The following is a 15,608-nucleotide window of genomic DNA, read 5'->3' as shown; positions in this document are numbered from 1 at the left end:
TTCAGGGCTCATTCCCGATACCGTTTTCTCTCAGCTCTCAAATACTTATGTAGAAAAGATATACGATAAGTTAATGACAGCAGTAATAATATGAGGAGGTGGGAGGGGGTGAGGAGGAGGGGAATAGTGAGAGGACATCAGAAACTAGAGTTAGAGTGATTGCCTTCATCATGAGCTAGTTCTCTTGGGCTGGATTCTGCAGGGACATACATTCTTCCTAAGGTGCAAGGCTGCCCTCTGGTGGTCAAATACAATACAGCAGATGGGTCTATTCCAAATACCTTGTTTCAGGTTTTGGTTTCCAATGGGGCTCCGGAACTTAGAACCAGATATATCTCATTCAGGAGTTCTGCCAGAATCATCTCTTTTCAGTGTGAATTTAGGCTTGGTCTTAGATACCTTACTGAGTAGGTTACTGTCTCCTTGGAAGGGCAGGTGTGAAAAGGCAAAGAGAAGAGAGTGGTAACTGCAGGTATTTAAGTAAGGAAACCAGGAAGCCGTCGCCATGAGGACGTGCTGGAATGAATGGTGCATTCCCAGGCATTAGAGGTTCTGCTTGAAGACTGTGGAGACAGTCTTTTATATGTCAGCCACTGCACATAGACAATGGGCTACTCACCCCTGTGCAAAGTATGGAGAAGAAATTGAAATGCTGGGCTGAACTTCTCTCCAAGTGGGATTAAAGCCCCTAAAGGGACACTGCTCTCACTGTTGTAGACATGTAGGGTAGCTTTTCTTCCTATGTCCTCCCTTTTTTTTCCAATCACTTAGAAGGAAATGCGTGGTAGACTGAGGCGTGTGTTTGATGATGGGTTTTGATGGGAACTTTCTCCTGTGTAGCCTCTGAGGACTTGACAGTGACTTTGTAGCCTTCCCTTTCCTCTTCTCCTGTGACTAGAATTTTTCCCAAAAAGCTAGGGATGTCTCAAGGACTCATGGCCGTGTTTCAAGGGGTCCATGACCTTCTCATGTTCCCTTCCGTGCTCAGCTGGCAGACGTGAACGGCGTCATCGAAGAGGAGTTCACCATGGCACGCCTGTACATTAGCAAGATGAAGTCGGAGGTCAAGTCCCTCGTGAACCGCAGCAAGCAGCTGGAGAGTGCCCAGATGGATTCCAACAGGAAGATGAATGCCAGCGAGCGGGAGCTGGCGGCTTGCCAGTTGCTTATCTCCCAGGTAGGCTGTTGGTCCATCCCTGTTCACACTCATCTATTGAGATCTGTTCCCTCCAGTCCCTTTTTGGGGCTAGGGAGAGTCAATGCATCAGCCTCATGGGAGCATGGCTTAGGTTATCTCACACACACACATGCACACTCACACACTCACACACACACACACACACACACACACGCACACACACACACTCACACACACATACACACACACACATGCACACACTCACATACATACTCTCACACTCACACATACTCACACATCCACCCACCCACATACTCACACTCATACCCACACATACACACACACACACATATACACATACACACCTTTCTTTTTGAGACTAAAAGTTCACTGTGTAGCTCAGATTGGCCTTGAACTCATCATCCTCCTGTCTCATCCCTACATTCCCCCACCCCCTGCCTGCTTGAATCGGGGTGATAAGTGTGTGTTACCAAGCCTGGTCTCTGTCTTCAAACCATCTGTCTCTATTTCTCTGTCCACTCGGATGACTACATAAGTTGGCGCATATAATGTGTCTCTAAGTCTCCTATTAGCTAAGGAAGCATTCCTGCATTTGCCCATCATCCCTACCATGGGCACAATTTAAGATGTGGGACTAGAAACTGTTGTTGAGGGTGGTGACAAGGCACTGCTTTGTTCTTTGTCACATGTACACATGGCAGTAAAAAATTTCACATGCCTTTTCTTGCTTGATCTGTTTTTTTCTTTAAGTAATTTAATTAGATTACATCTCAGTTGTTATCCCCTCACTTGTATCTTCCCTTTCCCCCATCCCTCCCTCTTTCACCCTATTCCCTTCCCCTAGGTCTGTGACAGAAGGGAACCTCCTCCTCCACCATATGATCACAGCCTATCAGGTCTCATCCTGGTAGTCTGCTTACTTCTTACTTGATCTTTAAAAAGTTTGGTAGGCAGATTTTATTCTTGTGTTTTAGTATTTTTCCTAATAAAGATGTGATTGTGGTTAAATACGTTGTCCAAATACATGATGGCGGAGCTGGACATAAGCCAAAGCTCGTGTCTTGGTCTCTCAAGCTCGGCATGTTTCGCAGATGTGTCAGCAAGCCTGCTCTTTTCCCATTGGAGTGAGGTCATCTTCTCAGGAGGGCAGTTCAGAGGACTATGGAGCAGCTCTGGGCTGCACCGATACATAAGCTTACTGTTTGGGTTTGAGCTGGTACCAGTGTGTACTGCTCACTGCCTTGTAACAGAGTCTTTGGGGAAAACAGGTGCTAGCGTGGACCACATGCCACACAGTACTAAGAGGCAGACAGAAGAACATCACAACCTGATAGGGCTTTAGGTACATAGAGCCCCAAACTAATTGCCTAAAGTGGATTCTACAGGAGGTTTATATATTAAGATGTAATTTAAAGGGCTATTCAGTGCTGATAATGTGGTGGAAAGCTGATAAACATGCGGAACTACAACTTAGTAATCCTTTTGAAAACCACTTGGGAAGTATGAAACCAGAAAAAAAGTAAGTCTGTTGTTTCTATATGTGTGCACGCGGTACAGGTGTGATGGCACCTGTGTGTGTGCTCATCTGTATGTGCACATGTGCCAGGGTTGACTCTGGGTACCCTCCTCTGTTGCACTGCTCCCTGCTGTTAGTGATACTAATCCAGTGCCCATGTTTTGGCTAGACAAGCTGGCCCACAATCCCCTGGGACCCACCCATCTTTGCTCATCTTCAGTACTGGGGCAGGAGGCAAATGCCCCCACTCTCAGCTTTTCTATAGCTGCTGGGGATTCAGGTGTAGGTCACCATGAGGGCGCTTCTACGCTTTGTGTATCCCTAACCTGTAAGTGTCTTTTGTTCCAGTAATTTTATACATATTATTTTTCATTGGTAAAGGAGACATTGAAATTCATGTGGTATTATAATTTCTTGATTAAAATGTTAAAAGCTTATGTGGAAACTGTTGGATGCACTATTATTTTACATTATTATAAAATGTATTACCCAAATACCTGTTGATAGGCAAGTGATGAAGTTATGTGTAAAATATTACATGTATTTATAAAAATTCATAGAACTTGGGCATTTGGAAAGTATAATTTATATAAAATTAAGTTAAAATGAAAACATTGAGTTTAATATATGTCATTTATATCTTTGTAAAATATATCCTAATTTGTAAGGCAGAGTTGTTTGTAGGTACAAGTCATAGTGCATTTTTGTAGATTGCTCTATAGTTTTACAACTACATTGTCATTAGCAACAAGAACTTTTTTGTTTTTTATTTTCAGCAAGACATTTATATAATATATAAAAATTGAGAGAAAAAGATAAACATTAGAGAAAAGTACAGGTCAACTCTAGGTTCCAGGTCACCTTTGAGACTATGGCACTGGCTTGGGGGTACTCCTAGCCCTTTCTGTGTCCAGCTGGACATAGCAGCTCGGTGCCCATATCCCTCCTGCACACCACACACGGACATGACTCCTCGGGTCAGCTGCGCCCTGTGTTGAGTGAGTGAGGAAGAGGCAGCACCCTCCCCCCAGGGCCCTTCCTCAAAAGGCCTGCAGGGAATACCACTGAGGGAACTGAATCCTGCTGAAGGAAAGGCCTGGATGGGACGGCAGGGAGGCAGAGAGGAGAGGCGCTGGAAGCGAGGAGCCAAACAGGGAGTTTGGGCAAAAAAGGGTGGGGCACTTGCTAGCCCCTTTAGAGCTCCTGGGCAAGGGCAAGACTCCATCTGCAGTGCTCAAAGTGTGCCCTAGATGTGCTCATTGGCACAAGTGCACTCAGGGGAAGGTTCACTCTCAAGTGTGAGGTTCTGGCCTCAGGGTGACACTGACTGATATATGAGAGCAGAGTTATAACCAGGATGCTTTAAGGCCGGGAAACTCTTCCTGTGTTGGCGTTGAGTGCAGCACCCACGGCTGTTGTACACCCTGCTTCAGTACAGAAAGCCACTGGCTCAGTCATTAAGTCTCAGAGGTTTGATGCTGATAGAACCGTGGCTCTTCGTGTCTTGGTGTGCTTGAAGGATTCTAACAGTATCCCTCACTGAAGTTTTCTTCTTTGTGTGTATCTCCCCCCCCCCAACGCTGTTTTCATAGCTCTTCTAACTATATTTCAGAGGCATGACAGCATCAGAATTCATTTCGCAGAGTCTTCCTGCCTTAACACGAGTCCTCAGATCGAGAGGGGGAGCAAAGTACATATCCCATCTGTCTAGAAGCCACCATTGTGCCTGTTTAGCCAGTGAGCTCACGCCCATCTACTGACCCATCTCACTGGCATTTACTAAGTATCTACTCTACACTCTCATGAGAGAAACAAAGAAATCACAGAGAAGCCAAGAGCTGTGGGAGAATTCTGAGGCCTGCTTAGGAGCCAGCTGGGACATGGTGGGTGAAGGCTACTGGCACAGAGAGAGCGGTCCAGAGAGCGGAACCCCAGGATGTAAGGTCTCTAGTGAGCAGAGTTGGTGAATTATGTGTGAGGGCCAGAAGAAGAGCAGATGTGCCATTGTCCAACAAAGGACGCCCTCAGCCCGGGATGTTTCCTAGCTCCTTCAGCGTACATGCTCCTCCTCCTCCCTCCTTACAGTGCCGGGATCGAATCCAGGCCATTGCTCATGCTAGGCAGGTGCTCTCATTCTGAGCCCCACCATTAGCCTCTCAGCTTTCCTGATGAGGAAGGAAACCTGGGCGGGCTACAGTCTCCACATAAGTGGAAGAGTTGGAGGGCCATGGCTGTGCAGCATCTGTGGAGACTGAAGCTGCAGGGTACGGGAAAGAAAGAGAGACCTGCCTCAGCCCTCACTTCTGAGTCCCAGGCAAAGGACAGACTGTGAGCATGGTGAGGTCTCTAACTTGTCTTTTCCTGTTGGACAGCTCCAGACCCTAGGTACTCACCTTTCCTTCCCATCTGTTTTCTTGCTCAAAGCATGAGGCCAAGATCAAATCTCTGACCGACTACATGCAGAACATGGAGCAGAAGAGGAGGCAGTTGGAAGAGTCCCAGGACTCGCTCAGTGAGGAGCTGGCCAAGCTCCGAGCCCAAGGTAAACACTGACTCCTTTGCAGGTGTCAGACACTTGGCCTAAGCCACTCTCCGGCTGGCTTGAGTCCTGATGTTTAGTTTTGTTCGACGACAGCAGTTCCGTGTCTGCTGGGAACCACAGCACAAGCAAAAGCAGAAACCCATGCTAGCCTACTGTGTATCTGCTGCCTTCCCAGCTTCCTCTGTGTGCCCAGCCGACTCACTCAGCACAGCTTGTCTCTTACGCTTGTTAGATGCCTCTCTGCTCTGCTCATTTCTTTTATGATTGCCCTAGAGCAACCTGGTTAGGGATTGTGGCTAAGTCAATATACTAAGAGGTCTCATCGCAGTGTTCTCTGGGCTGCTGCATCCCGGGAGCGACTCTGTCTTATGTCTGACCTTGCATGGAGTGTTGAACTTGCACTGTGGCCTAGACTGGAAACAGCTTTTCATCAAGCTCTTCCCGTAGCTGTGTGGCACCTGACACGTAGGAAACAGTTAATAAACGTGAGCAAACAGAAGCAAAAATTAAGTGGCAATCAGAAACGTAGGGTTTAAGGGCGTTGCCATGTGCAGAGTGAGACCAGCAACACACAGTGAAGGCTGAAATGAAGATTAATTTTGTGGAGAGCAACTTGAATAAGCACAGCAGGTCTGCATACCATCTGATCCTCACATTTTAAGTATTTGTTTGGGAATTTTATTTTATAATTTTAAAGTGTGTGTGTGTGTGTGTGTGTGTGTAGGTGCCTGAGGAGCTGAGGAGACCAAAAGAGGGTGTTAGACGCCCTATAGGTGGAATTATAGGTGTATGTCAGCCACCTTGTGTGAATGCTGGGAACTGAGCTATGTCCTCTGGAAGGACAGCGAGTGCTCTTAAATACTGAGCCGTCTCCTCAGCTCCTCATCTCAGACCTTTAGATTAGAAAAGCATAAGCAAGAATGCAGAGAAGAAGAAAAAAGCGAACCAGCCAAGCATCTAAAAGCTCAATAGACTTTAACAGAACATCGGACTTCACGTCGGAGGCAAAGCACATGTATGTGCTGACGGTTACGATGCAGGGTTAGGTTGAAATCTTTGCTGCAGTTATTAAAAATAAATGGACCCTTTTGTATTCTTAGAAATGAAAAGTTCAAGTAGTAGGATTGATGATGTTATTATTTCATTTCTTTTATTTTCATATAAAGCTATTTACTGGAGAAATGCATGCTGCTTTAGGTTTACAGGCAAATTAAGTAGAAAGAGCCCTGCCATAGCTTTGTAACATTTCCTTTTTATAGTAAGGAATGAATGTTGAGTGGAGCCTGCTGCCTAACACTGGATAAAAGAAAGCATTTCCCCCTCTTGCATATGTTTGCTGCAGTAGGGCCACTGAGTGTGAATACAGTCAGGGAGATGTAACATAGAACAGACTGGAGAAGTGATGAGTTTGACGTCACTGTTCAGACCTTTGCTCTCTGCCTGCACATCCCCAGCACACTGAGCAAGAGTACAGGGAGACAGGAGCACTGGCAACAACCCTGCCCACCGCCGCCCTCTAGCGAACCAGAAAAGTGTTAGAACATAAATATGTTGCCCTTGTTCTCATCTTTAGCTTGTTTTCCTGCTCCAGATTCTTAGAAAAGCAACAGCTACTCCTGGGAGGTAAATTAACTCCCTATGGAATTCCACCAGGGACATGAATCCAGATGTCACCTCACACCCACAGGAGCACGTCTGCACCCTTAGGGCCCACTTCCTTCCAGAGGCCAGGAGGGAAGCAGCTCTGGGACCGCATACTTCTAGTTAGCCCCTTCCTTTCCCTGGAGGGATGCAATCCACCTGGGGTCCCAACTGCCAGCATAGGCCACAGGAGAGGTCAGTCCGAGGTGGCCAGTGCTTTGTCAGAAGGCGCCTCGCTCCTCCATGCTGTTTTGCACTGGTGTTTGCACTGTGTCATGGTTTTGTCATATGAGTTTTTGGTTCGGATATGAGTCCCACTACTTAAAAACTGAAGCCACTTTTACAATTTGAAACAGAAAAAATGCATGAAGTCAGTTTCCAAGATAAGGAAAAGGAGCACCTGACAAGACTGCAGGACGCTGAGGAGATGAAGGTCAGTACAAGTGTATTTGATGTGCACACATCTGGGAAAAATCTGTCCTCAGACCTATGCATGTCAGTGTAAGACAGGACAGCAACCATGGCAGGGCCTTCAGAGCAGCTCCCAGGGGGCCTGGTGTAGTCACGAGATGATGATGGGACTGTCCAGAAAACCAGAACCATCTGTGGATATGTTTATGTTGCATTGGTGTCTTTGTGTTCCCTGGTCCTGAAGAGGTTAAGTGATGTGTCGCTTAGGTGACTTGGGGTCACTCGGGAAGCAAGAGAACTGTGTGTCCTGACTGGCCTGGCTGGGAAAACCACGCATCTCCAAAGGGCAGGAACAAACTTTCAATGCTGTTATTGGCATCTCCAAAGGGCAAGAGCAAACTTTCAGTGCTGTTATTGGGCTGGTTTGCCTCTAGGGCCCACTCAGGTTTATGACAGATCTGTGGGGTTTGCTGTGCAGATGAAGCAAGGCCAGGAGCTAGGGGACAAGAGCTAGAAACAGCCTTAGTTTGGGGATTTAACATGTGAGGGAAGTAGACACGAATCCAGGGCTTGTCACTGAGCGGGCAGAGTGCTGACAAATTGACGCCACGTCTCTCCTGGCCCGGCTTGCAGAAGGCTCTGGAACAGCAGATGGAGAGTCACCGGGAAGCACACCAGAAGCAGCTGTCCAGGCTTCGTGATGAGATTGAGGAGAAGCAGAGAATCATCGATGAGATTCGGGAGTGAGTTGGCTAAGGGGCTCACGGGATGTGGGCAGGCGTGCTCAGGCCTGGTGAAGCTGACTTCAAGGGCGTGGCTTTTGGCCAGGGGCCCTTGTTTCCTTGTGCTTGGGCTCCTCTGTGCTCTGCCTGGGTGGTACCTGGGTAGAGGCTCTCTCACCTGGAGCCCAGCCTCCTGGAGCTCTGGTACACCAGGTGGCAGGTGGGCCCAGCTGCCTTTTTGCATCACCTCAACCTGGGGCAGGATCAGTTCAGGGGAGACTCAGCTTGGAAGATACATATACCCAGGAGGCAGAGAGACTGTTTGAAAGTATGAGGGGAAAAAAAAAAAAAAAAAGGACTATTCCTCCCTCCCCAGGAATTAATAAGCACTCCAGAGAAGCCATTTGGCATTACTGCGTCTTCACCCCAACAAATAATGCACATGTCGCCACCCTGTCACCTGTGTGCACATCTCCAAGACCTATGCCAGTATGTGTCTGTGCATGGTAGATGCCAACATAGTGTGACGCTGCTACCAGGATGGCAGCATTGCAGCTTAACTATGGGTGCTGCCTCCTGGCCACATCCTGCCTTCTCAGAGACTTTGGGGAACCCCTGCTCCAGAGCACCCTTTTCTGTAGCACAAGTCCCCCAGCTGCAAAGCTTCCTTCTGGGGGGATCTTACTCTTGCGGGGGGGGCTCCTTATGTACTTCGCATAGTGGATCTCTCTGGCAGTCTCTGAACCCCTTTGCAGAATGGCCTGTGAAGTGCTCCCCTGAAAGGCATATATTACAAAGAAAACACATCTACTGAAATAGAATTTCACCCACTGCCCATCCCCAAGCTGGGGGCAAGTCCCCCCCCACCCCGACTACCACCACCACCACTTTCTGTAGATGAAGAATTAGATATGGGAGCAAGGTTGAATTATTTATTTAAGGTCACACTGCTAAATAGGAATCAGACTGGAGCTAAGCGTTTAATTCTCCAGGCTACTGATCCAAATCTTTTCCGAGTATGTGAGCTGCTTGCAAGTGCATTTGCATCTTGAGTGAGAAGGGGGGACGAAGCGGGAGTCTGGGTGGCATGCTGACTCTGTGCAGTAGGCCCGAGGACGGGCCTCGGCATGCCCTCCCCCCACCCCTGCCCCTGTCCCATTCCAACACACCTTGAACTTCTTCTGGACATGATTCTCATTAATCTCCCTCGAAACATGCTCCCAAATGTGAGGGAAGAAAGGAAGGAGACAGAACACCAGTGCATGAGTTTCTGCATCGGGAGCTTCCTGGGCTTGGGATCTTGGGTACTTATGGCTCTGTTCACACAGTCCTGTGCTCTCAGCCTCACAGATGGTTTTCTGAGCGCTGGCAAGGTACAGAAGTGAACGAGACACTCCTGTCTTAGAGCCTCTATTGCTGTGATAAGACACCGTGACCAAAAGCAAGTTGGGGAGGAAAGGATTTATTTCAACTTACAGTTTATAGTTCATCCTCCAGGGAAGTCAGGGCAGGAGCTTCCGGCAGATGCTATGGAGGAGTGCTGCTTACTAGCTTGCTCCTCGTGGCTTGCTTGCTTGCTCGACCTGCTTTCTTACTGCAATCAGGACCACCAGCCCAGACCACCAGCCCAGGGGTGGAACCTCCCCTGTTAGCTGGTTCCTCCCACATCAGTTATCAATTAAAAAGGAGGAGGAGGAGGAGGAAGAGGAGGAGCAACAACAACAACACTACACACTTGCCTTCAGACAGACCTTATGCAAGAAATCGTGGAGCAAGAGCCCCTCTTCCTAAATGGCTTTAGCTTGTGTCAAATTGACACAAATTTGATCAGCACACTGTGCACAGGGTCGGGTAGGGGATTGGTGTTTGAAATGGCCAAATAGTTACTTGAGTAAACAGCTATCCTCTGGGTGGTTACAGCAGCAGGATTTGTGTGACAGGGTGCTCTCTCTCCCCCACCCCCTCTCTGTTTTCAAGGCCCAATGCCATTACATCCCCCACAGAAGCCCTTGCACACAAACAAACTATAAATACACCCTCAAAGCCTTTGCTTCATCCCATGCCCCCTAGCAGCTCCTCAGAAATTAGTTTTCACTTGGGCAGAGAAGAAGCTGTGAGGTTGTCTCTGAGCCCTCACAATCCTCCCGAATTGTTGCCTTTATTGCACAGAGCTAATGGGGCTAGAACTGAACCAGCGCTTTCAGCGGATGACTCAGAAGTTCAAGCTGATCTGGAATATATTGCTTTTTTCCCCTCTCAATTTCAGTTTGAATCAGAAACTGCAACTGGAACAGGAGAGGCTCAGCTCTGATTATAACAAGCTGAAAATAGAGGACCAGGAGAGAGAAGTGAGGCTGGAGAAACTCCTGTGAGTGCCTGAACCCTTCCTGGCTCTCTTCCTGGGGAGGGAGATTCTGGCCCCATCCAGCTGTGTAAAGCAGCGGTGGGGCTGTTTGTTCTTGGCTTAGCCTTCTTCCTTTGCCTCAGGTGCAAATTGCATCTGCCCCGATTCTGGTGCTTCTCCCTGGGTGGCTCATGATGCTTTTCTGTCTCTCAGGTTGCTCAATGATAAAAGGGAACAAGCCAGGGAGGACCTCAAGGGACTGGAGGAGACTGTGGTGAGTCATCTCCCACCTCAGTTCACTCTCTGAGGCCTGATTTGCTTGTGATCTACTGAATTGTTTACTCCGATATTTTATCTGCGCACCCCTTTCCTTTATGGCGTTTAGACAGAGCGTTCTGGCGGCCGACTGAGATTTATAGATTGACGCTTAACAGAATTAATTCATTGGTTGATTAGTCAGTCAATAATGCTGTAATCCTGAAATATGTAAGAGTCGAACTACATTGTAGACTGGTCTCTGCCCTTTGTGACTCTGCTCAAACTTTCAACACATATTTAGCAAGCACCTGTGGGAGCCGGCACTTGTCTGGATGCTTGGGCACACAGTGTCGGGAAGCCTTGTCCTCCAGAAACTGACCTTGATGAAGTGAGCTGGAGGAAGGAACATTCCAGGAGCAGTAGCTTGTGGCATGCGCTGGTAATGGAGACCATTCAGTGTGTGGCTGGGCGAAAGTGAGTAGCAGGCAGGCACAGGAGGACAAGCGCCGGAGCAAGGGCCTTGCAGGAGAGCCAGAAGGAAGAAGAGAAGACCCCGCTTGCCTTGGCAGGGCTCATATTTGAATTTGTTATTGGGTTTCTCTGTGCTGTGCCTACGGCCTTTGGCTTCCTCTGGCATCTTTGATTTCAGTGGCTGTGCAAGATAGCAGCTTGGCCACGTGTCACAGCTGCGGCTTATCACATACCGTCCTAACGGCATAATCGGATGGAAATATGTTTCGTCTCGCCCTTGTTTAAATTCAGCAGATACCTTCTGATCCCACTCGGACCACGTGAGTCTGTGTGGGGCAGAGCCCATGTCCAACAACCTAGAGACTCAGGCTGTAGGCAGATGGCTGGCTGCTCCCATCTGGGAACTTGAGGCTGCCTGCTGGCTCCTGGGACAGGGGTCAGATGCCTGGGCTGACAGGGAATTGGACCTTTCAAGGGTGAAGTCTGCAGGGAAAATAGACCCGAAGCCATGAAATTGCTTCATCTACATAGTTTAATAGAGCAGTGTATCCATAACCGAATCTTCTTGTATAATTGCGGGAAAATATTAAACACTGACATTTTACTAGATTCCTGCCGTTAGGGATGTGTGTCAGGATGTTCTTTGCTTGTACCCATGTGCACCCCTACACCCGTGTACACTTGTTTACCTTCTGTATCGCTGCTGGACTCACAGACAGCTTGCACATACATGTGCACATACAGATTGTCAGCGCACCACACACTTACTTCCGTAGTGTCTTCTGCCCTGATTGCCCATATGATGTTCGTATACCTTCCTAGACACTCACAGACAGCTGCATCTCACTAAGGATCTTTCTCATTCAAACACATCCTGTTCATTTACACAAGTTGTTGTGTACTTTAAATTCATACCTGCTTGCCTTTTCTCATAGCTCTCATCACACTTACAGACCGATATGCACAAATGCTCAGTAATCTCAGATATATGCACATTCAGTCACAGCTCATACTCACCCAAGTCACTCTCATGGGTCCTGCCCCCCCCCCAACACGCACACACATTCTCTCTCTTACACACACATACTTTCTCTCTTTCACACATCACACATACATACACACACAATACTCTCACACACACAATTTCTCATACATAATACTCTCATACACACAGTCTTTCACATACACGCACACACACACACACACACACACACACACACACACACTTTCTCTCTCTTATACCCACACACGTACCCTCCTCTCTTTCCCCCACTCACATCCAGACTTACGTTCTCACACTGACATACCTCCTTGTTCCTACCCCTATAAGCATGATAAATAAAGGATTAGTAGCCAGTTCCTTTGCCTTTTAGGTGCTTGAATATGTATTAAATGGCATATTTTCTCAGTAGCCTCCATCGACTCAATTATTCTCTCTCCTTCCCTCCCACAAGCTCATTTCCTTAGTAATCTGGCTGTGCCCACACATGCTCGCTCTCACAGGCCCCCCACTTACACACGTGTCCACCCATCCCACACACAAGGACAGACCCACTAATGTGGTGGCTCCTTTTCCTCTTCCTCTTTCCCTCACCCCCCCCCCATCCCCTCCCTTAAACTCAGGACTAGATTCCTGCAGTGTGTGCTGTTTTAGACTCAAATGCTTGCCGTCAGCCTTGGAGTACTCCCAAGCTGACTTGTAGACAGTCTTCAGAGATGGGCTCCATCCATCCTTGGCTGTCCGTTCTGTTCTCAAGGCCTCCCATGCAAGCCTGCCCTGCCTCCTCCTTATGCAGAGGGGCAGGATGTTGCCCACAAATTGGACTCAGAGTGTCGCACTGCAGAAGGGCAATCCATGGTGTTCTTTGGCTCAAGGCAGGACACTGGCCACTTCCTCTAGATCCCACCTCATGCCATACTATCTCTCTAGTGCCATCCTCACTGTCCACCGTGATAGGAAGCTTGCCCTTGAGCTCTTGCATGGGGACAATAGCCTCAGAGGAGAAGAGAGCTGGGGCAAGTTGGGGAATAGAGAAATAATTATGAATGTGATGGAAAGATCATTGCATCAGGAAGCCAAGCGACAGCTGCCTAAGTATTGCCATCCGGCAGTACAAAGCACCTTCAATGCCTTTGACTGCCCCTGCCGAACTGTTAAAGATGAGAGAAAGGGGCCAGATCAGAACCTTTATGTTGTATTCACATCCTAAGGAGAGGTCTGGCTTGTGGGCAGGGTGTCAGGCCTTCTTGCCTCCCTTTTGTGTGATGGTGCTTTTCATTGGAAGATGGTAACTATGATCACAGGGCAGGCAGAAATCAGAGATCTGAGGCCGAGGGACAACATGCAGGGCATTTGTAAACATTAAGGGATGTTGGGTATGAACTCTGGCAGGGGTCTAGGGCAGCCTGGAGAATGGTGAGCACTGTACTGCACCCTTGTTCCTGTGCTGTCAGGCGGCTCACTCACAGATGACACCGTGGGCATGCTAGTCACAATACCAGACCTGCTTGGCTTCCTGGAGAAAACAATTTACCTTAGCCAAGGATGCAATTGACTTTAGATGCTTCTTATTTCAACACAGAATTCAACCTAATAATAAGGCCTTAAATTAAAAGAGAATCTTATTCCAAGAAACAGCTTCCTTAACTCTGGGTTTTGTTTCTACTTTTTTAATGTAAGCATGTCCAAGTTGCATCCCCTGACATCCTGTCAATTTATATAGATGAAAACACTGAAAAGCCCCTCTGTCTCCTCCTCACTTATAAGGAACTAATTTACTCACTATGAGTGGGCAATGAAACTAACATCTCTTGTAGAAAACATATGAAAACCGAGGTTGGAAAGATAGTGCAGCAGTTAAGAGCACTTACTACTTTTGTAGAAGACCTGAGTTCAGTTCCCAGCACCCACATAGGGCAGCTCATAACCACCTGTCATTTCAGCTCCAGAGGAGGCAGTGCCCTCTTCTCAAATCTTCCAAAGCATGCACATGTGCACACAAACACACACTAAACCTTGAAAAGGATAGGTGTAGTAGTGGTGTTAACCCAAGTACATGAGAGACAGAGGCAGGAGGATTTCTGTAAGTTTGAGGCTATCCTGGTCTGTATAATGAATTCTAGCCCAACCAGAGCTACAGAAAATAAAACCTTGACTAAAATTTATATATATGTACATATACATTATATATAATTATATATAGACTTGAATAAAAGAAAACATTTTGATCTTCCAGTTTTGTTAACCAAAGATTACCAGGTTTGGTTCAAGCCCTTATCTAATCACTCGTATTCTTGAAGTGTTCATTCATGGAAAATAATTCAAGGTGAAGGAGAAGATTGCCAGCCCTTGAGATATGAACGATTATTAGCCATTGTGCTGGCCACTCACTGAGGCCAGAAGTCGTCCTAAGAGCTTTCTAGATCTTCTTGCTTAGTCTTTATGCCAGCGAGTCAAATTCTTTTTATCTTCACCTTAAAAATGAGAAAGTACACAGGATGTTCAGGTGACTTGCCCAGGGCCGCCAGATGAAGAGCCACTGCCTCATTCATGAGCTGCTGGTGTGAAGCAGACATGGTTGTGGATGAGGCAGAGGTGGGTGCAGACTCACAGAAGATGACATCCCGTTTGGGTGAGAGGAACCAAGGCTGTTTGTATGGTATGTGATATTTATGCAGGAAGTAAACAAAAACAAAAGGAGCTGCCATCATCGCAGGTAACTCACCTGCCATTCGGCTCCCTTGAGAGTAGACCAGAGGAACTAACTGGCTGTGCTAGATCTTTTAGCTAGTAGTTAGACTCCCCAGGCTCCTGCACCATGTGCTCCTCATAGCTGTGTGAGCTGAAGAGCGGGCATGGCACAGATGGTACCAGGGCACCAACAGCATCAATGGCAGCTCCAGCAACAAAGTAGTGCCATGGGGAGGGGGGTGGATACTGAGCTCTATAGCAAATGCTACAGCAGCTCACTGATGCTGCGTGTGAAAACTCTCTTCCAGTCTAGAGAACTCCAGACACTTCATAACCTGCGCAAACTCTTTGTCCAGGATCTGACCACCCGGGTGAAAAAGGTGAGTCCTGTCATTTCTGAACAACTTCAGGAGAAAAGTTGGGGCCACGAGGCATCATCTTCAGTTGAAATATCACATGCTCAAATTAGGGCTGGTTATACTTAAAAATTAATTGCCTCATACCATAGAATGTTATTAAAAGAATGTGCTTGGGGGCTGAAATTACTTGGAAATATTTTACCATCTGATTTTCCTTCTTAGGAAAAGAAAGTTTTAATGCTGTCCCTGGCTGGCCTTTATTTAAAATGACATATATTTGATTGGCCTTGCTGTGTGAAAGTCACTACTTTGGGCCAGAAAAGTCTGAAACATTCTTGTCAGAAGACAGCACGGTCTCGGTCTACAGAAGTGAGATGACCAGAGCCTCATGTTTGTCTATGCAATTTGTGGAGTGTGTTAATACCGAATTTGTACTTGTTTACCCCAGCTTCCTCAGTAGGTTGCGGTGCCCCTGCCTGACAGGTGTAGATCTA

General features: G+C 47.4%; 1 protein-coding gene across 1 annotated transcript in view; it reads left to right on the top strand.

Moving 5' to 3' along the window:
- Kif5c (kinesin family member 5C) overlaps positions 1–15,608 on the top strand; it is a 148,933-nt gene that overhangs the window by 107,498 nt on the left and 25,827 nt on the right. Inside the window, exons 16-22 of the mRNA XM_051166227.1 lie at positions 989–1,177; positions 5,100–5,217; positions 7,215–7,291; positions 7,903–8,012; positions 10,258–10,359; positions 10,549–10,609; positions 15,064–15,135. Coding sequence (XP_051022184.1) covers positions 989–1,177; positions 5,100–5,217; positions 7,215–7,291; positions 7,903–8,012; positions 10,258–10,359; positions 10,549–10,609; positions 15,064–15,135 — 729 coding nt within the window. The remainder of the gene's footprint in view (positions 1–988; positions 1,178–5,099; positions 5,218–7,214; positions 7,292–7,902; positions 8,013–10,257; positions 10,360–10,548; positions 10,610–15,063; positions 15,136–15,608) is intronic.

This window comes from Acomys russatus, chromosome 24 (assembly GCF_903995435.1).
Source record: "Acomys russatus chromosome 24, mAcoRus1.1, whole genome shotgun sequence".
Classification (NCBI taxonomy): domain Eukaryota; kingdom Metazoa; phylum Chordata; class Mammalia; order Rodentia; family Muridae; genus Acomys; species Acomys russatus.
This window is presented reverse-complemented; position numbering and strand designations above follow the sequence as displayed.